The sequence below is a fragment of the Puma concolor genome, chromosome B3, assembly GCF_028749965.1.
Source record: "Puma concolor isolate L17-30 chromosome B3, mPumCon1.1.hap2, whole genome shotgun sequence".
In the NCBI taxonomy this organism is placed as follows: domain Eukaryota; kingdom Metazoa; phylum Chordata; class Mammalia; order Carnivora; family Felidae; genus Puma; species Puma concolor.
In genome coordinates, this window is record NC_141672.1 from 134453722 (window position 1) to 134478912 (window position 25191).

The following is a 25191-nucleotide window of genomic DNA, read 5'->3' on the forward strand; positions in this document are numbered from 1 at the left end:
TAACAATGTATTTCTTTATAGCCCAGGAGCAGACGTGTGCAGGCTCTTTCCAAAATTCCATCCCTGGAGACCCGCCTGGCTTTCATGTTTCTGGTGTTAACTCTCCTCTTGGTCACAGACAATCCCCTCCCCCAGTCTTACATTGATTATTAGATTGTCTCAGCCCCACCTCAACAACGCACCAAAATAATGACTTGTTGAAAAACTATAAATCATTTCGGTTGTCTGAGCTTGGAAAGCCACTTCAGTCAACAGGCTTGCTGTGAAAAGGTAAAGAAATTTCCAACCTTCTACTCACCGAGGAAAAGCTGCTACTTCCCTGAACTTTTATTTGTTGGATGGGGGAATTTTCCAGATTGGTGAAAAAGAGATGGAAGGGGAAAAATAACTTTGGCAAACTTTATCTGGCCTTTATTATAAACCTCAGTCTTGTCTCATGGAGCTCAGGCTACAAAAGGTAGCTAGAGATGGAGATTTATTGGTCTCTAAATGAAAAGATTCATTTGATATAAGAGGTTAACTCAAAGTTCCTATACCGTGGCTAGCTTCGGCAAATGCCTCTGTCGAGTCAGCACAAAAGCAGTTCAAAGAAATCTTAAAAACACACACAGATATAGACACACAAACACACTTGCCCACTTAAGCCGCAAATGCAATTCTCTTTTCTTTGTTGTTTCTTCTGTCATTACAAATCTCCAGCCTCTTTCTAGGTGGCTGGGATGGCGGGCTCCCCCCATGCACGCGCAGCTGAACTTTGCCATTTTGTATCTTTTGCTTTTTCTAGCAGTGAATAAACGAATGAGGGGGGTGGTGGGATAAAGTAAGAGAGGAGAAGCGAACTAATTCAAATAAAGCAGAATGCGTTTGTAAATGAGGTGGAGGGGAGAGAGAGAGGGAGAGAGAGGAGGGGAGATGTGGACGGAGGAGAGGGGCTCTGGGATAAACGTAGGCAAACTGGAAATTGATGAGATGGGTTTTCAATGATCAGAGTCTATGGGTCCAACAGGAACCTGCAGAATATAAGCCGGTGCAGAGGGAACCATGAGAGAGAACATGCCAGAGACTTGGGGGGGGGGGCGGTGGGGGGAGCAGGGAGAAGACAGCAGGCAAGGACCTGAGATCCTGTGCAAGGAGAGAACTATGGAGATGCTAATGAGGGAAAATTAACCTTCGGGGTTGGGTCTGTGACATGGGCCCTGCATTGAATGCCTGACCCAGGGGCTGCAAGCGGCTTCGCTCTGCACCAGCGAAATGAGATAATCGCTCTGAAACCCACCAGTCTTGGTGCAAACGAGCTCTGAAACACTGTTGTGGAGAGTAACTAGCCAGCTCCTCCAAAGAAAAGGCAAACAAATGCAAGCAGGCAGAGCCACAACCAGGCACCGAGAGAGCAAACCTATAGACATTGGGTACATTTGTTCAACTGTGGAGCCTCCCCCACCACGCCACCCCCGCCCCCCCCCTCCCGCCCCTGCCGCCCTAGGCTGGCACATTAAAGGGAGGAGCGGGGCCTGGGAAATGAGAAATGTCTTCATCTCTCTCGCACCAGTCTGTCACCAAAGGCCCCGGATAACCGGGCCTTGGTGAGGCAACACAAGGGATAAATGGATTTTATCTCCAGGAACGTGGCCACCGGGCCAGAGGATTATTGCTTAGCCAGAGAAAATATACGGGGGCGGGGTGGGGACGGTGGGGCGGAGGGCTAAAGAACAGAGAGAGAAGTTGAAGAGGACAGACACAAAAACAAACAAACAAAAAAGAAATTCAAAGGGAAATTTGAAGAGTCGAGTGGCTGTGGTTACATATGTCACAGACACTGAGACATTAACACACACACACACACACACACACACACACACACACACACACAAGGATTTTATTAAACAAACAAGCCAACAACTAAAGGCACATCAAAAACACATTTGCTCCCGTTGTCAGAGGGAAAGAGAGTTTGAAATGATTATGGGGTTCCGGTAGGAACCCTTCTGGCCTTCACTGCTGTGGTCTCTTTCCGCCCCCCTTGGCCTTTTCACAGAAACCCTAAAGTCACCTATGGAGAATGGGCCTCCCAGAGGCTGCTTGGGGAGGACTCCCTGTTGGAGGCAAAGGGGTCGTGTTTCCAAGTAGAGACATCAACAAACCACAGTCTTAGTGACAGTGACAGCGCAAAATTATGTTTAATGTTGCAAGGGGGAAAGGGGAAATATAAAATTAGCACAGAGAAAATGTTTCCCAGACCTGCTTTACAATTAGGGCAGTGGCATTGGGATGGGCGCAAGAGGGGCGAGAGGTCGAAGGCGACCTTGCAGGGGCCACAGCACGGGGTGGAGGCCAAGGTGCCTCCAGTCCTGGGAGGAAAAGGAAGGCAGGCTTCTGAAGGGGGGGGGGGGGTAATGGCACTCTGCCCAATCGCTTCACTTGGTTTCGAACCTGTTTTTGGAGAAGGGAGGATATTCTAGACATTCCATCCTGGTGGAGATTGACAGTTCAATGACTGGCCTGCTCAGTCCCAAAGCCACGGGGTTTTTAAATTAGTGATGAGGCTGGTGAGCCGGTGGGGGTGAGGGGCTGGAAAGAGGAAAAGGAAATAGGGGGGTAGATGTGCGCTCCCAGACCCCTCCCCCATCCTTTTAGGAACATGGGTGGCTATAGGGAGAAGAGGGGAGGTAAGAATTATTTAATAAATTAGCAAGCCCCTCTTTGGAATTTGCTATCGTTCTGCCTCTGCTGCCGGGGGACAGGCGGGCAGGACCCCACAGCGGTTTTCTCATGGGCCCTGGGATCTCCATAGGCCCGCCCCCACCCCTACTCAGGACCGAGGGCGAGCAGATACCTGCCAGGCAGCAGAGGGGATTTGCCCAGAGAGAGCCAGGGGAGTGGGAGCGGTGGCATTTTCAAGAAGGAAGCAGTTTCTGTTCAATGGCAGAGATTATATTTCCTAAGCTGCTTATTTAAAGAGACAGAGATGAGAGAGAGAGAGCGCGAGAGGGAGAGAGAGAGCGCGCGCATCCCCAATCCCCATCCTGTTGTGATTATAAAGAATATAATTTTGTCTTTGTCTAGAAAAGACCATATCTTTGCGGTTATTAAACAACACAGTTTCCCTTCTTAGTGTCAGGCCAGGGGAGCAGGGATAAGAGAGAGGGCGAAAGGAAAATTCATTTTTCAAATAATACCAATTTGAAATGGGTGTGTTTGTAATAATGAACCCTGGACGATAAAGGCAGGAGAGGAGAGACTGCAGTGAGAGCGAGAGACAGAGAAGGACACACAGAGAAAAGGGCCTGATTCTTTAAAGACTCATCTGTGCAGAATAATCAGGAAAAACAACTTGGGGAGGAAGAAACAGCAAGTGCCCTTTCCTACGAGGTGGCTCCATGACCTTAGGAAAAATGAGGAAGCAGCTAGACCTTGGGGTTGTATTTTTACACTTAATTTTAGCAACAAGTATCAAAAGATCCAAACTAATTGATTGTCGAGTTCCTTGGCCCTTCTCCAAAGAGCAATATAGGTTTAATTGTATGTTGCTTAAAACTCCATTTCTCGAACAGTGTGAAACATGTAATAAAAGTCATAAACCGTATCGGAGAATTTTTTTTCCCCCACACGCATAAATACCCAACTGACATTTGGAAATCTTAGCTAATACCCCTAAGGGGTTAAAAAAAAAAAAAAAAAAGCCGTGTGAGAGAGGTAGCCACATAATAAAATCTAAACTGTTAATCCATTTTAACTCATTCAAAAAGAACCTGAGGTTGCGGGAGGGATGTTTTGCAGACGAGGGGTCGGGGCGAGGAGACCCCACATCAGACATCTGACCTGTTTCAAACGTGGTCCATCTAAACCACACTCCCCTAAAGGAAAGGAAGTTCGGGCCTTCCAGAAGACACCAGAAATCTCTCTCTACCCCGGGAAACGGAGCTGAAAGTTGCAGCCAAACACCGGGAAGCCACTCGGCGGCGGCCGTCGCTCTCCATCGGCCTCAGCCCGGCTTCTCCGGAGGGAGAGGGGGAGCTGGAGGCCGGCAGGAGCTCCCCAAAGCTGCGCGACAAAACCGCTCCCTGCTCCTCCCAGGCAGCCCCCCCCATTTGTCCTCTGCTATCCCTGACCCCCCCCCCCCCCCAGCGGCTGTTCCTTCTAAACCAGCGTCCCCCCACCCCCACCCCCGCACGACACCCCTCGGGGCCCGGGCATCTCCGAGGAGGGAAGGGTTCCAGCCACGCCTGCGATTTGGTCCGCGACCAGCCACTGCCGCCAAGTTCGCGGCCGCCATCAAGCTGGCGGCTGCGCTCGTCGCGGGCCGTGCCCTGGCGTGGCCACGCGGGCCGGCTGCAGGCGGAGATCTGTAAAAATCCACGTGAGCCGCCCCCTCCTCCTGCCGCCCGCGGCCCCTGACACGGCAGCATTGAAGCCGGCCCGGAGGTCCCTGAGGTCTCCGAGTGTGACAGTACTCAGCATAGCGGGTAGATGGCACAATTTTCTAACATTTAGAGAGAGGAACCCACGCTGGGAGCAATAAGTCCATTTAAAAGCCCTTTATTTAAAAGGAACAAAGATAACTGACAAGCGAAGTACAGAGACATCTCAATGAAATTTCCAAAGAAGAAAGAGAAATCAGAGGCCAAAGCAAATGCGAACTGGGCTTGATGGAACAGGCCAGCACTTTCCTCCCCCTCGGAAAGAAAGATAAAAGACTAAAAGAAAGGGGGGGGGGGTGGTCACTGGGGCTGCGTGTGTTAACGATTACAGTCCGAACCAAATTCTCAAAATCCACAGCCACGAAAACTTTAAAATGGCCAGGTGGGCCCTGCTGGGGCAGGTGCTAGAGAAGCCGGATCTGTGCAGGGCAAGAGGAGACTTGGGAGTTTTGCCCCCACCTTGGAGGCTACACCCTACCCTTGGATAACAGGCGCCTGCCTCTGCCTTGGATGGTTGGGATTCAGGGAGCCCAGGAAGGTAGATGGGCAAGGCACCCACCCTGGGCACACTTAGGCCCCTCTGAGGGCCTGGGAGCCAGGGGGGTGTCTGTCTTGCCGCTCCCTCCCCTAGAATAGGCCTGCGGGTCCAGTGAGGACCCCATGACCTAAGATTTGGTCAAAGTCAAGGTACTCGAGAGCCCACTCGCAGACTGAAACAATTATCACCCCTTCAGACCCAAGAGGGTCACGAGAGCGCCCACTGAAGTCTCCCAGCAAATCCAAGAACAGCCTACACTTCATCGTGTGATCTAACACTGCCCCCACCAGCTCCCCACCTCCAAACCTCCATGCCAGGTCCCCCACGCCCCCGCCAAGAGCCCTGCAGGCTGGGGGTGGGGTGGGGGGCGGGGAGAGACAGAGGAGGGGGTGAGAGGCCAGGAGAGCGGCCATGCCCCTCTGGGTCTTCCCTGCTCGGTGCTGACCCGGCAGAATGGGTGAGGCGGCTAGCGCCCCGCACGGGGGGTCAAATGATTGTATTTGGGTGGGTGCTCCCCGACATATTTGCTGAGTAAACCTCCCTCGCTGTGCTGAAGGCGAATCCCCGTTGATAAATCCATCATTACTGTTCGGATTCAGGGAGGCAGCCGCGCCACTAAATTCATCTTACATTTGTAGCGCTTTAATAGACATTTATTAAATGCTTTTAGAGAGAGGCATGGGGCGCGTGATTACATCCTAGTTATAGACAGAACATAAAGACCCACGTTAACACCCATTTGCAGGAAGGAAGGAAGAGGTGGGGAGGGGTAGGAAGGCAGAGGGATAAAGCGAGGAGAGGCGAGGAGAGATGGGGCGGGCGGGGGGGGGGGGGGGCACCGAGCCTGGGCGTTATTAGCAAAGGCTGCCTGGCGGGGAGCGAGGCGAGAGCCGCAGGAAGTCGCAGGCTGCCGAGCGGAGAAGTCCCCCCGCTCGCTTGGCAGTTCCCTGGGCTTCCCCTTCCCTGGCTCTCCCCCCACCCCCTTCCACACACGCACTTGGCAGCGTGAGGGGCTCCTTTTCTCTCTACCAGGGCACAAGGGACGTCCACATTGCCTTTATCGCCCCCATCTGTCCCCACCCCCCCACACCTCTACTTTATTCCAGGCCTCTCCAACTGAGACTCCTTGGAGCAGCCGGACTAGAGCGAAAGGAGCCTCCGCACCCGAGGACTCCAAGAGCTCCTTTAAAGCAACCTCTCCACCCCACTCATGCCCCAAACAGTTGGCCAGAGAGCTGAGCCGGGCCTCCTTCAGCACAAAGCAGGCAGTCCCCGTGGCCACAGGGCACGATAACCCCGGCTGCTCCCAGGGTGCCTTGGCCTGACTTGCTCTGCTCAGTGGATCCCTCCCCCTTCCTAGGCCAGAAGAGCACCACGCCACCTTTGCACCTCCACCATCTCGTGCCTGGGGACCTGCCCCAGACTTGGCCCGCGTCCCTCGACCTCAACCTCGGCAGCTGGACCTGCAGGAATGCCTGGGCCTCCAAAGGGCCTAACGCCTTCCCGAGCACCCCCAAGACCTTGCCTAAAGGCCCGGTCCCCAAACTCCGTCTGTTCTGCGCGGGCCCTGGCTCCCCTGGGATGCAGCCACTGACCTGAGCCAGGAAGGCAGCGGTCAGCACTCCCGGCCCTCTCTGGCTCTTGGTAAGGAACACTTCCGCTATCTCAAAGTTGCCATAAGAAAATAAATACAAGTGACACTGTGCTGGGCCAAAGCTCATTAGTTCGTTGTCCAGGGCTAATAAAGGAACAGAAGCGCAAATTATAGAGTTCAGCTCCAACACACGCTCTGTCACCCGAGATCAGCGTACCGCGAGCCTGATTCCAATGGCTCCGAACTTGCGGCGCAGTTTTGCAACCCCCCCACCCCCTCCTCGCGAGCAGGAGGTTGGTGGAAAAATATAGTTCCAAAGGGGGTAATGATCAAGCTTTTCCTCTCGGAAGCCTGCGCCACCTCATTTCCCATCAGTAATCCCAATAAAATTAACGTCGTGGCTGCAATTGAAAAGAGGTGGGCCCGCGACACTCCTGAAATAACACACTCTCCCCCAGCAAAAGGTAAAAGGCAAAACGGCCCTTTGTTCAGCTAATTAACGAAGGCCCAACTCCGAAAGCAGATGTGTTTGCTTAGCTAATCACAAGCATGTTTCTTTCAAGGAACGTCATTTCGAGGGGGCCGCTCCGGGGGATGGGAAAGGGGGACACGGCACACACACCACCCCCCCAAGGCCCTCTCTGCCTCAGGGGTCTCTCACCCCAGACTAGGATCCAGAGGCTGAAACCAGGCAGCCCATCTCTCACACCTTCTCCCCCCTTGGCCCTACCCCAGAGGCCAATAGGCACCTCCGAGCTCCACAGAATGCCAGGCCTGCAAGACGCGAGGGGGAAAAAAATAATAAAAGTTTTAATGACACAGATGCCATATTAAATGAGGCAGTTTTACAATTCACTTTGAATAGGACGCTAACTTATTACAAGTGTGTTATCAGAAGGACGATAAGATTTATAACTCCAAGAGTCAGCTTTTCGCCTTAATGACAATGGATGTGAAGGGGAGGAAATCTGTTCTCTATTAGAGAAGATGAGAGTCCCTTCCCTGTTTTCGGGCACTTACAGATGGGTCCAGGAGGGCAGATACGAAGCCCCTTTGTGTCTCCTTATGAAAAATTGTCTCATTCCCATTTGGCTATGAAAACGGGGCTCTCTGCTGGGTGAGCACCTCGCTCAGCTTTTGAGCTTGAGCTGAGAGAGGGCAAAACGGAGAGAGAGAAGAAGGGACAGGAGGCAGACACGGGGATGGGGACAGAGGTGAGGGGGTGGGGGCGGTCCTCAGCCCTCTGGTTTTGTGCAGCAAAACTATTTCCCTGTCTTTCTTTGCCATACAAAAGATGGCTTTCCCCTAAACCAACACAGTAAGCAAACTTTAAAAAACTGGGGTCCTATTACAAACCAACGCCCAGCACTAACTGCTTTAAAATTACTGCATAATTAGATTTAGTTGAATTTCACCATTAATTAGGCAGCCGCACTGCAGGGAGCCTTTGAAATCTGAGAAAATGGGAAAAATCATCTGAAGCACGTTTTTAAAACCCAACTTCAATAAATCTTGACGAGGCCCGGAATTCACAGAGTACCTCGCTTCCCTCCCAGGCAGCTGAGGGTAGGGGTCTCCAGGCCCGGGCAGGGGCTGGCATTGGACGTAAGGGGCGATTCCCCCATCCGCTGAGAGCTCAGCCCGGGCCAATCCACTGTCTCTCCAGAGGCCCTCTGAAGACCCTCTCTGGGAGGCCAAATCTGTCCCACGGCCGGCCTCGCCCGCTCAAACCTATTAAAGAAAGGGGATCTTCAGCTGCAGGCGCGCTCCTGCCAGGGGCGCCGTCCACGCAGGCTCACACATTTCTTGGGCCTGCGACCACCCGCCCGGAACCCGCCCTCCGCCGCTGCGCGCCCCCAAGTCAGCCCTCCGCCCGGAAAGCCACCTTTGCTGTAACTTTGACAGGCAAGCAGCAAGTTCTGCCCACGCCTGGCGGGGTTCGCAGCCCAGCCTCCACCCCCAGCTGGACCCGGCCCGCACAAACCCCGGCGCAGCCCCTGCATTAATGAGCGCGAGCGCTGACCAGGTCTGTAAATACTGGCCTCTCCCCTCCCCCTATACCATTCAGACATTTAAGATGCTTTGAGGATAAGAGACTTTTGCTTTTTCTAATTTGGCTCTTGTTGGGAGGGGAGACATGAAATAAACTCTAATTACAAGGGGGGAGGGGAGCGAAGGGAGAAGGGGACACTGCGTTACCAATCTTTCCCCCACGAATTCTGCTGCTCTAATTACAGAACAATCGAGGGCCGCACTCACTCGCCAGCAAGAGTTTAAAAGAGGGTTTTCTGCCTGCAGATGCAATGGTCTTTGGTCGCCCCCCCCACCTCTTTTTTTTTTTTTTTTTTTTTCTTTTTTGGTAACCAATGTGTTTTCTATTACCCGGCCCTGCCGTGCCTGGCAGCCCGGCGCTCGCGGTGCAATGGGAGACGCCATGTTGGCTCAGCTCATAGGACCAAGTCAAAAGCGAGCTTCGAGGCAGAGTTTCACACGCTCGAGCTCCCCCTGACCGCCCCCCGCCCCCGCCCCCGTCCCCCGCCTGCCGCCGCTTCGTGCACATCCAGGGAGTGCAGCTCCGCGCGCCCGGCACCCCGGACTTTCCCGGGGCGCTGGCGGAATTCCGCCGCACGTAAGTGGGGGGCGGGGGCTGGGGGGGGGCAGGCACTTTTCCGCAGCTGCTGCCAACTCCAGGCCCCAGTCCCTGCACGCCGGCCGGATGCGAACCCAGGCGTCTCCGCGGAACCAGCCCCGGACATCGCCCGCTAACTTTGAGCCCCAGCCCCTCGCGGCCCAGAGAGAGAACTAACGCTGCAAGGCCGAGGCAGGGCGACCGCGAGCCGAGCGAACGGGCTACGATCCTCCCGCCCCCCCCCCCCCCCCCCCCCCCGCCTCCCGCCTCCCACCACCACCCCCAGCTCAGTCTTTCCCCCAGGTTTGTTTGAAAGTGGCGAGAAGCAGCGATCGCCCCTCTCTCTCTCCTCGGACTATTGTTGCATTTCGCGTCTAACTGGGTTCTCTCACACCCCCGAGCGCCAAGAGGAGGAGGGGGAGCGGGTTGGGAAAAGAAATAAAGCGAGCTCAGATCAGATGGAGGAGAAAAAAAAAAAAGAAAAAAGAAAAAAGAAACCAGCAAGGAAAAAGAGACACTTAAAGGGAAAGAGTCGCCATGTTTAGCAGCTTTTTTAAAGATCTCGTCAATTTCACACAGAACGCACTCGCTGGGTCCCAGCCCTCGTCTTTTGTCCAGTTCAGTTGCAGCAAAGATCTTTTGTTCTAACTCAGCGTGAAAAGAAAAACTTTCTTTAAATGCAATAAACTTAAACCAAACTCAAGACTCTAAACAGATCCTCCTCCGGCCACTCTAAACATATACAAGGGGTTTTGTTTTAACCCGTTTGAAAAATTTTGGGTCCTGTTTTTCTGCCTCGCAGACCCCCAAGCTCCTTGCTGAAACTTAGAGTGAGAGAGAGATTTCCAATGACTAGAACACATGCTTAAAGCATAATAAAACAGGGACTGGCTTTTGCTTTGAAAATCATAAATTATAATTTAATGCCAATAATAATTTACAACAAATGGCTGTTTACAATAAACTAACACAAAACAAACAAGGAAAAGGGCCTGTGTTTTACTTATTAGAGAAACTTCACACACTCACATGGATAGCACTTGCAAGAGGAGAAAATAAACAGCAACCGACAAACCTGGAACTAAAAAGGTCAGCGATATTCTGCCCTAAGTATGTACTTGTATTTCTGGATGTATATATCTACAGAAAGAAGCTGAGGGTCAGCTGGAGAACTCTGCTCAAATGCACACATCAGACAGATTTTTCTGGTCTACATGTATTGACTGGAACTGAGTATCAAAGTTTAATACACTTTACAAAATGATCCCCTTTCTTCCACCTGCCCTACCCACCCGCTTTTAAAATTGAACCACAACATGGGGAAGTATGGTGGGGGGTGGTGCTGGAAAGCCTCAATAAGAACAAAATTGCAAGCTCCCACACACTGAGCTTCCTCCAAACCAGGAAAAGAGAAAGAGGAAAAAATAAAAAACCTCCAAAACAAAATAGTTACTACTTCCAAATCAGCACACCCTGTAAAGTTTCCTTCCTTCTTTCTTTCTCTTCTTTTTCTTAATTTGGCTTCTAAGGACAAAGGATCCCAAGAGCAGTACAGATTGTATCTACACAATCCGAAATGTCAAAATGTCGATGTGTTTTTATGTACATAACTCCAGTGGAAAAGACTCCCTTGACCTGTGGTCATGCTCTCACAGAATGAACGTAAAGGGGGGGAGGGGAAAGACAGGCCAGCGGCAAGTTATCATATATACACTAACAACAGACCCTTCAGCACTATAAGCTATATCACTGAATTTGAAATCCTCTCAACAACCAAGCTAGATGAGAACCACAGAGTATTTTTAAAAAATCACACCTACTTAAGGAAAAACTCACTGCAAACAACTGCCCTCTATTTACAATGCTGTGATTAGCTTGCTAGAACTGTCTTTTGCTGAACTGTCAGAAATGTACAAAACAGTATTTTTTTCTGATCATAAAATAGATACTGATCTCAAGATTTCTAATACTTTCCACAATACCTTCCCTAAGCAGGCACTTAAGTGTGACAAATATAAGGGCCTTTTTTTTTTTTCCTGGAAAATCCATTTTTAATTAAAAGGAGGATTAGGTGAATGGGGGTGGTTTACTATATCAGTATGGCACTTCCTAAACCATAGATAAACCATTAACTTCAGCTTCTCCCCCGCCCCACACACCCAAATTAAACAGGCAAATAAATACACTCACTAGTCCACCTTTGAACAAACTGAGGGGAGTAAACACATGAAAGCCCCCAGCCCGGCTCAGCGAGAGCTCACAGGGGCTCTTCTCGATGGAAAGACAGTGAGTGGGGACAGCCAAACAGATTTCAGATATCAAATAATATTTTAATTTCTGAATACTTTCAATTTTCCTTGGAATATAACACACAAAGACTCGACCAAACAGTTCAGTTATTATAACTTTTACAGTATACAGAAATGTTGCACTTAAAAAAAAAAAACCTTCAGTTTTTTTTTAAAACACAAACTGTAAACTCTAAGATACTGAATCAATCACGTTACCTATAAGTGCCAACAGTGTTATTTTGTCATGCTGATTTCAATGGTATTTTTTAAAAAGGGAAAATATCAACAATTATAATACAAAGGGTTTGCAAATATACAAACAGATATAGGATTTTCATAACAATTCAAGAACTAAGCGGGACCCAATTCAAATTACAAAAGTTCACTTTTTATTCAAAACCTCAGCACGTGTCTTGGACACATTCCTTGGCTGCCAATAAATTCCACAGTTCATTCTCTTTCTTAAAATATTTTTAAAAAGCTAGGTTTGTCATGGTGTCTTTTTTTTGGGGGGGGGGCAGGGTAGGGGAAGTTAAGTGTTGTGTGTGGTTCCTCCAGTTCTCAAATTAAAGAGTGCTCAACTTCACCTAAAATTTTTGGTCACCACTTGTAAGTGCGTTTCCATCACCTTTGAGTTGCCTTTTAAAGTTTTATGTCTTCCTATGGTATTTTCATGGACTCAGTTTTAATTCTTGCAGAACATATATTTTAAGGATACACAGTTTTTAAGAAGCCAAGATTATATCAAAACTTATTATAGAACCACAGAATAAACTGGTTTGGAACCAGAAAAGTACAAAAAAGAACAGCTAGAGGTACATAGACACAGGACAATTAATAATTTGGAAAAAAAAAAAAAGACTTACTTTCTCCATTCTGCTAATTTTCTCCCAATCTCCTTAAATGCACTTTTAGCAATATTTTTCAAAAATTTACCAAAAAAAGAAAAAGACTAATTTCCTTTTTATACAAAAATGATAAGTAGCAAGTTGTTCTGACCGACACAGGAGTTTTTTTTTTTTAATGCATTCTGTAAAAGTTCATTTGACAGTCTTTTTTTTTTTTTGAAATTCACAGTCCATTAAATTCTTCCCCTCTCTTCGTTTAGCAAACTTGTAACATCCTTTTATATCCTTTCTTAACAGAAGGAATTTAAGCAAACAAACCAGTCTTTTGCCTTTTCTTTCTCTCTGTTTCACTCCCCCTTCTTATTTTGATTTCTTATTTATTGAATTGCCATATAGGGCCAGTTAAAACTGCTGCCGGACAGTAACATATCCCGGATGAGGGTTTCGATGGGGGTTTTACCTACCAAACGGACGAAAAACAATTGCTCTATGACTGAGGAGGAGACCGTGCGGAGGGAAGGGAGGCGAAGCAAAAGCTTTCCGAATCGCGTTGGTTGGTTGGGGTACTGGCTCCTAACGTACTCTTCCAAAGCACACTGGGACTTTTCCTGCAAGCTTTCCACATGGGCTACATCAGAGAGACCACAGGCATCTGGAAGAAAGTTTAAAAAAAAAAAAAAAAAAAAAGAAGGAGGAGAAGGAGGAGAAGAAGAAGGATTCAGTCATCAGATTAAGAGGTTTGAAATGGGTCACATGAGGTGTGTGTGCAGTGCTTTGTCAAACTGCCCCAACCGGAGTTGGAGCAAATGCCAGTATACTGAAAACTTGGATGGAGGGGGGGGGGGGTGGGTTGGAGAGCACGAGATGGTCCTGGGGGTATTTGCTTTAAAGTAAAACACAGCTCAGTGCACCGCAGGCTTTCACGCCACCAGAACTCAGGCTTGGTCCCTGGGAGGCCCAAGCAAAGTGCACTGGGTGAATCTGGCTCAAGTCAGTTGACGGACAGACAAACAGATGAAACCAAAACTGCCAGTGCTCCTCCCCCTCCTCCTCTGTAAATAAGAGTTTGGCTTATAATTATATATTGGGGGGGGGGTGGTGGTGGGAGAGGAGGGCCACAACCTGGCCCAGCCTCTAGTAATGGCGTCCACGACCCAGCCTCAGATTCTCCCCCAAAGAGGGCGACTCATTTTTCTCCAGTCTTTGAAACTGATTTAAGTGGCCCTTTAAAACTGATCTTGTCAGTTTAGCCCTATTGAAGGGCAGCCATGCAAACTGTGATCTCTCTGTTCATTTGAGCTGTTTCTTTTCCCCCCTTTTCTTCTCTCTCCCTTTTTCTCCTACCCCCCTTTATTTATTTATTTATTTATTTATTTATTTATTTATTTAAAAACCCAGTTCCCTCCCAGAAGAAACCCCTCCCTGTTATCTTCAGGAAAACACTTTTCTCTTTGGGATATGTGAAAATACAATAAATGCCTTTGAAATGAGAGGCTTCTCAGTGAAGGGCGGCGCAGGTTGTGACCTGACCTTTTTGGGCGCCCCAGACAAGACTTGGGGCTAACACATGCATACTGTGAATCCTTAAAACAGATATTTGAAAACCGCCGCCACTACCTCCAGCCCCCAGAACCAGAAGACACATGTAATTTCCTCATGTGTGTATCCAGGGACTCTTGCATGTAAAGAATGCATAGGTGTCTGTGGTCAGGAATTAAAAGATCTGTCTGCGTTGGACTCCCTCCCTTTGCATGGGTACACTGTGTGTCTCCCTACGAATCAGATAAGAGGGACCTTTATCTCTTTGTGAGGCGATCTGCATTCTCCACACAGGCCTCTGCATTTTGCAAATAGTAATAAATTAAACTCTTACGACAGTATCAGGCATTTCTTTCCTTGAAGAGACCAAGGGTAAGGCTAAGAGCTAACAATGACATGGAGAAATTAACAACACCCCCCGTCGTCTGGGATCGTTGGCTGGGTGGAGGGTTGTGGGCTGGGGGTGAAGGGGGCTATGGGGTTAGGGGGATATCCTGCCTGTACATTTGCATCAGGCAAATGTTCTAGTTATGACAGTTCCCCTGAGAAGAATACTCCAGATCCAAGCCTCCCTATACAGCTCTTCCTTGCCCAGACACTGCCCTTTAATTGATTACCTAAGGACTTTCAAAGGCAGAATTTGGGGTGGCTGTGGGGGGAGGTTATGTGTTAAAAAAAACAAACAAACCAGCAGCGTATAACAGACAGTGGGTTAAGGACTCAGAACCTGCAATCGATTGAGCTAATGACTTGGGTCCCCAGATTTCCTTCAAACAATAAGGGAGAGGCTGTGAATCTTTTTGTGTGCCACGAGGACTACCCAGCTCTCGGAGTGTCCTGGTTACAAGCTGTGAAGAACTGCAGTTCCTAGGTTCCAAGCCCCACCAACGTCCAAATGTTTGTAATTCTTAATTGGGAACCTCTTTCCCCCCCCTCTCAGCCACGACAAAGGGATCAGCTGACAACTCAGAAAGAGAATGGACAGGGGGCGATTTCCCCCCACCTGGGATGTGCTGAACTCAGCCTGGAGGCAGCCAAAAGGCTCAGGTGTGGCCCAAAGTGGAAAGCCAGACACCTTCACAAATCATTTGGCCTCAAGAGTTAATTAATATTAGATCTATTACTCACACAGGTTAAACTACATACAAACGAATTCGATTTCCTAACGCGGTCAATGATGGTGTTAGATCTCTGGCAACATTCGTACCCAGCCCAAGTTGGCATACGTTTTGGGTTGTCTGAAAATTGTCTGAAGTGTTTGCCCGGGCCAGAGCAAGCTAGAGGCCAGAGTCTTCAACCCCTTGCAGACATCCTGGACAGTTATGACGCCCCCTTTCTTCCTCTTGCCCCCTTCCTGACAGCCTTCCTCCCCTCCTGGCAGTCTGCATTGTTTTAATAAGAATATGATTTTGCAAACTGCTGCCCTCAGGTTGGGTTTGCCTGGAGCTCCAGCTCCCACTGAGTTAGCAGGCAAACTTTTCCCCTGCAGGGGCAAACTTTTCCCCTGCAGAGATGATGCCAGGACAGCTGCAGGGCCCAGAGGCATCTCCTGGAGACTCAGTCAGGGTGACAGAGAGAGCGCCCCGGGGCAGAGGAGGCTGCACAGCACCAGCCAGCCCAGGAGGCCTGGGCCAAGGGAGGGCACAGGAACACGCATGCCAGTCTGGCAGGCTTGAGAGGCTTCCCCATGGCCCATTTTGAGAGCATGTGCCCTAAGGGACCTTCCCGAAGCCCCAGCCTTCCTCTCTTGTCCCCAGGACAGGCCTGGCGAGGCCCAGCAGCTCTACAAAGTCCCCACTCCAGGTTGCCCTCAACAGTTTGGCCTTTCCGAAGGGAGGCTGGGCTCACTCTGGGGACTCCCAAGTTCTCTGGGCCCTAACTCTGAGCTAGGAGTCCTTGGGCATGAGAGGGCAGGGCTCCTTCCTACCTGAGGTGAACAGGACTATGGCCTTGAGACAGCTGTACTCGGCGGAGTCGACGTGCAGCGCTTTGAGCTTCTCCACTTGCTCTTGGAAGATCCGTATGTGGTCCATAAAGGCGACCACTCGGTCGGCGGACATGGGTGAGGCGTGTAGGCCAGCGGCGGCCAGGAGCGGGGCGACGTGGAGAGGCATGGAGCACTGTGCCGCGTTCAGCACGAACAGCTCGCTCCAGGTGAGGCGAAGCAGGGCCACCTGGTCGGTGATCTGCAGGTCAGGGAAGAAGGGGATGTTCCGGGCCCACTCGACGGCGCTGAAGAGCATCCGCGCGGCCAGTTCGCAAATGTTCTCGATGCCCATGATGTTGTTGGGCTGCATGCACTGGCTGCCGAAGCGCGACGTGGGGTAGGGCTCGGCGCGCAGCAGCAGAGAAATATATCCGGACAGGTACGAGTGGCAGTTGAGAGGGTCCCCGTTGGTCAGCGCAAACTGCCCGTGGGTTGGCTGGGTGGGCGGCATCCTGCCCCTCTGCACCGCTGCGGGGAGGAAAGGAGACACCCCGCCGTTAATGACCAGCCTCGTCGGTCGCCCAGCTCCCCCGGCAGGGTCTGCCCCAGCCCGACCCCCGCCTGACCCAGAGCCCGCACCGCGCCCGAACAGGCAGGCCTGCCCCTCTCGCCAGCGCGCCAGGGCCACAGACCTGGAAGTCGCCGGGAGCCCGGCAGCACTCCACTCAAGCCACCACCCAGGCAAGCTCTGGCGGCCAGAGCGGCACACTTGCCTCCGAGGCCCGCTCGGGGCTGGGCCGCCGAGGACCCAGAACTGGCCGCTTTGCCTCGGGGTCCCCGGCACTGTGGGCGGGATGGAGCATTCTGGGGGCATCTTTCTTCTTTACTGCTAAACAGCTGATATTTCTTATTGATTGGAGGAGAGGGAGCGGGAGGGGCGAGTCTGGGGGGGAGGGTGAGACGCTTTTGCAAAAGACACAAGGGTTCACCCCAGACGGCCTGCGGCCACCGTGCCACGACTCTCCCCCCAACCCGGCAGCCCCAGCCCCAGCCCGGCGGGGAGCCCCCCGGTGAGAGAAGAGCAGAGAGCCGAGGTCTGGCGGCAGCCTGATCAGTGTGCTCGAAGAAAGAGAGACGGAGGGAGAGGGCGGAGAGAGAGGCCGGCCGAGGCGAGAGGAAGCCGGGGAGAGGCGGGGAGCAGGCGGCCGGCGCCGGCGCAGCCCGGGTAGGGCCCGAGACGGCCGGGGAAAGCTGGCGAGGCTCGGGCTCGGGCTGTTATCTGACGCCGGACCGGGAGAGTCGCTCTCGCAGAAACACAAAGAAAGCCCGGCGTTCGCTCGCCCAAGCCCGGAGCCCGCGCCCGGCGCCGAGCGCGCCATTGGCCGAGCACAGCTCGCGGCGCTCGGCGAATTTCATATCACAAAGACCCAACTCGCGCAGAGCGAAAGCAGCCGCCGAGGGCCCCTCGCCCACCCGTCCCTACTCCTATCGCGCTCTCCTCCTTTCAAAAGTGAAAGGAAAAAAGAAAACAGAGGTATTTTTTTTTTTTTTAGCAGAATGTTAATCCACGGAGGGTCACATGAGCGCTGCCCGGGCGGCAGCGTTAATACGGCGAAGTGCATAAAATTGCCATTTGTAATTTGAACCTCCTGTACAAAAGTACAATCTCAGGTTGTTTTTTTTTTTTTTTGAGAGGGTGGGGGCTGGGGAAAGGGGTGGGGAGGAGGGACATATGTTGAACATGCAGGAAAAACAAGGGGGAGAGAGGGAGAAATCGAGAGGAAAGACGGAGAAGTAAACCAGGCTTTTAAAACAACAACAGACAACACCCCATCCCTCGCAGAAAGGCGAACTCGAATGAACTCGCAATCAATGCAAAGAAAATGAAACAGCCCGAAGAGAAAGTAGAGGAGGAAATCAGTCGGCCAAAGCATGCGGATTTGGGGGGTCTGGGTTCCAGTGCAGAACTTGCTTCTAGTATAAAACCCCTTTCAGCTGCAATACGAAGAGAAGAGCTTGGGGCTTCTGCGTCCTTACCCAGAGCAGGCTAGCCAAACGCACCCAGGGCCCCGGGACCCCAGGCGAGGGTGGGGGGGAGAAATGAGAGGCCGATACCTTCCCGTCTCATGCCCACTTTGAGGCACTTTTTGAGGCGGCAGTACTGGCACTGGTTGCGGTGGTGCTGGTCGATGGGACAGTTCCGGTTGGCGCGGCACGTGTAGCTCAGGTTCCTCCGCACGCTGCGCTTGAAGAAGCTCTTGCAGCCCTCGCACGTGAACTGGCCGTAGTGCTTGCCGCTCGACTTGTCCCCGCACACCACGCACTCGATGTGCTGCTGCTGCTGCTGCTTGTCGCCGCCGGGGCCGCCGGGGCCGCCCTGGCCACCGGCCGCCGTCTGGGCCGGCGTGCTGGCCGGGCCCCCTTGGCCCGGCGTCTGTGGCGTGTGCGGGGCGCCGGGCGGCGGGCCGGGCACAGGCGGCGCCTGCGAGGCCTGGCTGCCCTGCGAGCCGGGCACCTCGTCCTGGGGGTCGCGCCACGTGCTGACTACCATTGCCATATCTATGGGGGCCGCGTCCGGACTTCCTGCTCCCCTGGCTGCGGGCGGCGGCGGCTCCCGGGTCTCGGGCTCCGGCGCGCCGCCTTTTGTGTGTGCGAGGGTGCGAGAGGGCGCGGGAGGGCGCCCCGGGTGGCTCGGGGGCTGGTTGGTTGAGGTTGGTTAGTTTTTCCTTTTTTGTTTCTGCTTTTGCAAAGTTTTGTCGATTGCTTGTCTGGCCCGGTGTGTTTGTTTTGTTTGTTTCCCTCGGCTCAGCTTTGTTGGTTTCGGGGGGCTTTCGGCCCGGAGGGGAGGGGAAGGGGCCAGGGGAGAGAGAGTGGGAGCAGAACGTGGAGAGAGAGGGAGGGGAGGGAGAGCTGCAAGTCGATTGTCTGGCTTCAAGACAGAAGTAGGAGGCAAAAAAAAAAAAAAAAAAAATCTCTCCAAAGATCTCGCTCGCTCTCACTCTCTCCCTCCCTCTCTCGTTCACTCTCTCGCTCTCAGAGCTGGTGTGCCGAGGAGTTGGAGTAGGAGGAGGAAGAGGAGGAGGAAGAGGAGGAGGAGGAGGAGGAGGAGAGGCGACTGTCCGGGGGCCAAGTCCAGGGCAGCCCACAGTCAGCCATTCAGGAAAGCCATCGAAATCAGGAGGACTGGGAGAGCGGAGGCGCCGGTCGCGGGCGCGCCCAGAGAGCCGGGCAGGCCGGGGCGGAGGCCGGCGGCCCGCGGAGTGGCCGGAGCGCTGCCCGGGTCCGGGGGAATCAGCATGAAAGTGGTCCGCGTCGGGCGCTGCGCGGCGTCGTCCTGGCGCTGGGCCGCCGCCGCCGCCTGCCACGGGCGCCCGGCGCGCGCCTCGCTCGCTCTGGCCGCCGCCGCCCGCTTTCGCCGGATGGAGGCCGCTCGCCGCTCCCTGCGGGCCGCCCGGGCCGCCGCCGCCGCCGGAGCCGCCGCCGCCGCCGCCGAAGCCGCCGGGTCGGGCCCGGAGCCGCCGCGTCTAGCGCCGCCGCCGCCGCTGAAGCCGCTGCTGCCGCTGCTGCCGCCGCCGGAGCCGCTGCTGCTGCTGCTGCCGCCGCCGCCTCACACACATAGGGAAAGAGTCAACTCGCCGGCGGCGGGGGAGAAATGATAAAAGAGAGAGAGGAGGGCAGATCACCACCTAGAAGCACATCCTTCGTGCGCAGAGGGGGGAGAAAAAGACGGAGAGAAAGAATGAAAGAAGGGAAAAAAAGGCAGCACGGCACCCGGAGAAAGGAGGCAACTCGGGGAGAGGAGGAGGAGGAGAAGAAAACACACACGCGCGCACGCACACACACACCGCGGAGAGAAAAGAACAGAGAATCAAAGTGATCAAATATGCTAAAAAGGGGGGCGCGGGAGGGAATGCGATTTATAGGCGCCGGGGCTGGCAGAAGTGGCTTCTCCGCGATCAGCTCACTGAGCTCTCTATATAGTGAACTTTGACACGACTGCTGCAACTTAGCGCACGTTGCCATGGTGACGGCGCGCCTTATAAGGCAGCAGCCGGGGTTGGCCTGGCCAGGCGCGCGCGCGCCGCCCCCTCGTCGTCATTGGCCGGAGCGCGGCGGCCCCGCCATGGCGGCCGCGGGCTCAGCCCGGTCCTAGCGCGAGCGGCGTCGCGGCCGCGGCGCGGGGCGCGCGGGGGGCCAAGGGGGGCGGGGAGGGGGCGGCCACGCCGCCACCACCGCCGGGCGGGGGATGGGCCCGGGCCGGCCCCGGGCACGCGGCCCCCGAGCTCTCCGCACCCCGCACCGGAGGTTTCCGCCCCAGCGGGGAGAGGAGCGCGGCGCGCACACACAACGCCTCTTAAAGGCTCCGCGAGAGGCTTTGGATGGAATCGAGGACTTCGCCTCCCGCAACTTGGCGATGCCACGAAATCCGTCGCTCGCGCACCACCCGGGACTCCCGGCGCATCTTTGTGCCCCCAGTGCCAGAGAAAGAGAAAAGTTCCCCGGTTTCTTTGCAGAGGGGTAGTGGGTGGGGGGCAGGATAGGTGCCGAGAACCGAGCTTGGAGGCATTTTGCAAACGCAACATTTGGTCAGATCCGGGTGACGGTAGACCCTTCTCTTAAGCAACTCTGATCACTTGCTTGGTTTTGTGGCTTGTTAGACATATATATATATATTTTTTTTCCTTTTTAGAGGGAAAAAAGAAAGAAGCCATTTGGTATCTGTCTTTTCCTTTCAGGGTTAACATTTCACAGGTATGTGGCCTGACATTTTAATTGCTCAAATGAAACATCTCGGATGGTGAGAAGCACAAGTAGACTTCATCTCATTGTCATGACGCAATTAAAATCAATTTTCCTCAACTTCATCCTCTCTCATTAGTTATAGCTAACTCACAAGCCAACGTCCTGCCACACTACCCAGTCGTGGAGAGAGGTGAATAGACCGTTCTGTCCGCTGATGGACGAGCGGAGGCAACCTCCCAGCCTCCTAGCCTCCCCTGTGCATACCCTCTGTATACACATGTAAGCGCACATGTATCAGATGCATATTTGTCAATGTACACAGACAAAGACTTCAGCGCCTATGCTTCTAGCTCATGGAACAGTTGAGGACGAACTTCATTGTTCCTCAGGTTCCTTTTAGGCATCCATTGAGTCATTAAAACACGACCAGCGATCCTGCTCCAGATTGGAAATAATACCAAGCACAACTCACAGGAACCACACACAAGCCACAGGCCACCTCAAGAGATTCACTGCAATAAGAACAACTTAATAGCCTATGCCAGTCTGCTTCAATGTGCTAAAATCATCAACATGGATGTGTCTCTGAACTCCAGGGCGTTTGGCTTTAAACATCACACATCTAGAATTGGCCCCACGGAACACACTGCATTTCAGGGCAGGCACCTTTCGGTTTGATCACGAGAAGTTCATTATGATTGTTCAACGTTTAGAAAACAAAATTTTGACAGCATCGCACACGTTTTGCCCCAAGAAAAACTGTAAACTTGGAAGCCAACCAGGTTTATGAACAGTTGAAATATTTTACATCAACCACGCCGAGTTTCAGGAAACATGAACACATGTGAAGAGTAAAGTAATGACCCCAGGAAAGCATCCTTGATAGTGCAAAAAATGGACGAGATGAAAGGTGTAAAAAAAACCAACCATAGACCACACATACGATTGACCTGTGCTGGTGTGTGCTCTTTGCATTCAATAAATACCCTTTACCCACAGGCAGAATACAAGGTAGGTACTAAGTGAAGATATAGGCAGACAGGGGCTAGTTTTTAGGAGAGGAGAAACCCTCTTTACACTTCCTTGCTGAAACCTTCTTAGTCCTCACCCTTTCTCCGCTGAAATCACGTATTTCACTAAAGCTGCAGGTGCTGGGATTATTTGAAAGTTGTAAAAAAAAAAAAAAAAAAAAACCAACTACAGTGGACACTGAGCTATCATAAACCTGGTGTGCAATGAGATTGCCACAGAGAAGGCAGGCTGAGAATTTCAGGTTGATTAGAGACACAATATCACTTTCTCTTAAAGAGGACAGAGGATGGAAAAGAAATCATTTCAAAGGTTCCCCCCCCCCCCCCTTTGAACTCCTATGATTCAAGGGATTGCCTAATGCTACAAATGTCAGTAGATTAGGGGCAATCTCAGCAGAGATGTGGTGGGGCTGGGATGAGACAGGAAATCTAATGGACATACCCATCTCAATTTAATAGAAGAGAATAATTGATTGTAGGGAAATCTTAATCTTGCCTCTTGAGTGCAGACACTTCCATAGCAAGATCACCTTTTACAGACATGCAGTGGGAAATTTCTGAAAAGCAACAGCTTCCACAGGGCACTTAGAGATTTTTGGTGTTTGAAGTATGCTCAGATGGACTTAGATTTAAAATGAAGAATTTCCCAATCTCCTACAAAACTGGAGCCTGCCACAGCACACGACCACAGGCTTCCCATGAAGTCAGACGTGTTTCACTCTGTATTTTAGATTCATTCAGTTATGGGGATGCTATTAGAAATTCAAAACAATAAATAAATGACCATATCAATTGTAGTTAATTTTTACTGCATATAAGAAGAGAAAGGACTGCAGACTGAGAAAAAAAAAAAGGAGGGGAGAATATTTTCAAATGCCTTCTTCAGAGATGCTCATTTCCCTTGAATAAAACAGCTCTAAGACTAAAAGAGAAATATCAATATGTCGTTACTGTTCAAAAAAAAAAAAAATCCAGCCCAGTCTTTTATTGCAGATGTAAATTTATTTTAATGAGGGGAATGGCAAGCTTTAATTTGGCTGGAGAAAGTTGGAAAAACATTTGTTTTACTCTGGTGGAAAAAAAAAAAAAAAGTAAAGCAAACCCACCCAGGAATATGATTTTCTTGCAGCAAGTGGCCTGACGGCTGTCATTCTCCCCAAATGAAATCACAATATGAATACAGACCCCAGCAAATGCCGAGTTTAACTCTGAACTCAGTAGAAACCAGTTCTGTCCACCAGGATTCATTGAATTCCTCCTTTCCCTCAATCTAGTTCGTGTGTGTTTTTTCTCTTCCACCACACTGGAGCTCCATGAATAGGGAAAGGGGTTTCCATTGTGTCCCTCTGAACTTCCAAGTCAATGCAATTTTTAACCACTGGCTTGTGGTACTTTGAAAATCACCAGGGGCTGTCAGAGTTGGGTCCTCTGAAAAATTTACAGTGCTAAATCAGAGCATATGCTGGGAGGGAAAAAATTGCTTAACATTGGAGCAAGTACAGTATCTGTCTGCCCCCTAGTGTAAGAGTCCTCGCTGCCTAAAATTCAACTTTAAAAGAAAAGGAGCTCTTAAAGGGAAACGACTTGGAGCTCACGTAGGCATACGAGAATGAAACTTCTGTACATTTTAATCTGAATAATTCTTCAGGATTTAAAATTAATTGGCTCTAGCTTGGTTGGACCGGACTCGGATCTCGCCACCGCTGCGTTTCCCGAGTCACTGGCGGGGAGAGGTGATCTTCTTCTTTTTTTTTTTTTTTTTTTTTTTTTCCCTCCCTGAACTGGGTTTATGTGCGTCCCCCTCACCCCCTCCTCTCTTTTTCTTTCTCTGTCTCTGTCGTCTCTCTCGCTGGCTTTTTAAAAATGAGGAACCGTTCCTTGAATGTTCTGGACAGAGCACAGAATTGCTTCTTAAGTCAGCCCGACGCGGTTGCAATAGACAGCCAAAAGGTAAACGTTTGCCTGAAATCCGCACGCCAGTTCCGCCACCCCGCCCGATGGTGAGTACCCTTCTCGTTGCGATTCTCCTCCTAGCTTTAACCGAGCGCTTGCCTCCCCGAGCCGCGGCCGAGGGCGCCGGGCAGGACTTGCCTCCCTCCCTGCCTGGCTGGCTGTCAGTTGCACAAGGTTGCAAAATGAAGCGCAGAGGCAAATCGAACAGTAAATGCTGATACTTAGAGCGAGCCTCGCAGCTCCTTTGCTAGAAAACCGAGTCGTCTGTTGCTTGGAAAAACACGCTTATAGGACTGGCTTTTTTAGTTTGCTCTCTGGAAGGAAAGGAGTTTGAGGAGACAGGACGAGGAGATGGGGAGGCACGGCAGTCTTTACGCTTCGGTTTAATCATATTTTGGCAGCTTTGCAATTGTATTTTCCCCCCCTCTTCCCCCCTCCACCACCTCCCCTATCACACACATGTAATAAAATATGGCAATGCATTGAATTGACTGTCCCCCCCCCTCCCCAAACCCCTGAAACCACAGTCCTAGGCATTTCAGACACGTTAGCAAACCGATTTTTTGAAAAGCCCCAAGTCACCCCCAGCCCCACACAGCACAAGGAGAAAAGTGAGAAAGGAGAGAGAGAGAGAGAAAAAATACTGTAAGTAAACATACCAAAACCATATTTGCCTTGTTCAAGGTCCCAAACCGCTTGCATCTTCCTTCTAAACTGGAATAACTCTCCTTTAGTTTGGCGGGTGAAATAAACGCTTTGTTGGCCCCCTGAAAAGATGTGTCTTTGATAATTAAAGAGAATCTCCTCCTCGGTGTTTATCTAAGCGATTGTGCAAACTGATAAAAAGTAGGCACTAGCCTGCAGGGAAAAAGAGGAAAGGTGAAGGGAGAGACCTTCCACCTCAAGGAAGTGCTTCCCCATGTATTAGGCGTTCTCAGCCTTGGAAAGCCCTGCACACTAACTTTAGAGAGACGAGGTTTCAGGGAGCTTTGTACATAGCTGCTGAGGAATGCGAGCCTCGCCTTTAAGAAAAAAAACCCCAAACCGTAGGTAGGAGATGTCTGGAGTGATCCTTGTCTCTCATCTCATTCCTTAGAAGGAAGAGTGCGTTGTTACACCTTGTTTGGGGCTGGAAAGACGAGACTTTAAAAACACCCGTCCAATTGAAAAAAATCTCCCAACTTAATGAGTTTAGTCGGAGGCTGGAGCAAACGGCTCAGCCTCGGCGGAAAACCGCCAGCAACTATAGGCGATATTGCAAAGCAAGACGACCCGAGGCACAGCCAAATTCCACTGTTTGGGGTCGAGAGGGATGGAGGCTAATCCTAAAGCAAGTTGGAAAAAAACAGAGGTGGGAGAGGAGGGGGAAAAAGCAGCCTCCTAGCAGACTGGCAGACAGGCTCCCCTCACCCTGGATCAAAGATAGAACTTGAAGCAGGAGGGCAACATTTTTCCTAGGAATCCGTTGGAATCCTCATTTTCTACTTTTAACTCATGTCCCCCCAAGTGATTTTTCCCACTCCCCTGCAGAGCCGTGCCCCCCTTTTCCAGTCCCCATTCTAGAACTTTCCTGAGGAGGAAACCTATTTCTTTTGGGGGGGAGGGGTTCCCAATTTCAAGCCTTCAAATAATGAATGCTTAATTAACCCCCTCCCTCCACCCACCCTCCCAAATGGAAAA

At 51.5% G+C, this 25191-nt stretch overlaps 2 protein-coding genes across 4 annotated transcripts in view; one reads left to right on the forward strand and one right to left on the reverse strand.

Annotated features, from left to right (window-relative positions):
* Positions 1–10071: 10071 nt before the first annotated feature.
* NR2F2 (nuclear receptor subfamily 2 group F member 2) lies at positions 10072–24971 on the reverse strand. 3 transcript variants are annotated; one of them, XM_086711455.1, is made up of 3 exons: positions 24171–24971; positions 15785–16312; positions 10072–12970 (listed from the first exon to the last, which is right to left on the reverse strand). In XM_086711455.1, the coding sequence occupies exons 1-3, from the start codon at positions 24211–24213 to the stop codon at positions 12696–12698; spliced, it is 846 nt and encodes a 281-aa protein (XP_086567581.1). In that variant the 5' UTR covers positions 24214–24971; the 3' UTR covers positions 10072–12695. The 3 variants fall into 3 exon arrangements, with proteins under 3 accessions (XP_086567581.1, XP_086567580.1, XP_086567582.1); XM_086711454.1 differs by lacking the exon at positions 24171–24971 and adding an exon at positions 17900–18341; XM_086711456.1 differs by lacking the exon at positions 24171–24971 and adding an exon at positions 16477–16600.
* The window catches only part of LOC147580394 (uncharacterized), a 119762-nt gene continuing 114601 nt past the window's right edge, over positions 20031–25191 (forward strand). The window contains exon 1 of the mRNA XM_086711457.1: positions 20031–23558. Within this exon, the coding sequence (XP_086567583.1) occupies positions 23422–23558 (137 nt within the window). The 5' untranslated portion in view covers positions 20031–23421. The remainder of the gene's footprint in view (positions 23559–25191) is intronic.

Coding starts and splice junctions, on each gene's coding strand:
- NR2F2 (XM_086711454.1), bottom strand. CDS start 18,341: ATGGCAATGGTAGTCAGCACGTGGCGCGACCCCCAGGACGAGGTGCCC. Junction 16,313..17,899: donor AGTGGGCATGAGACGGGAAG/GTATCGGCCTCT, acceptor TCCTCCCCGCAG/CGGTGCAGAGGGGCAGGATG. Junction 12,971..15,784: donor CATAGTCCTGTTCACCTCAG/GTAGGAAGGAGC, acceptor ACTTTCTTCCAG/ATGCCTGTGGTCTCTCTGAT.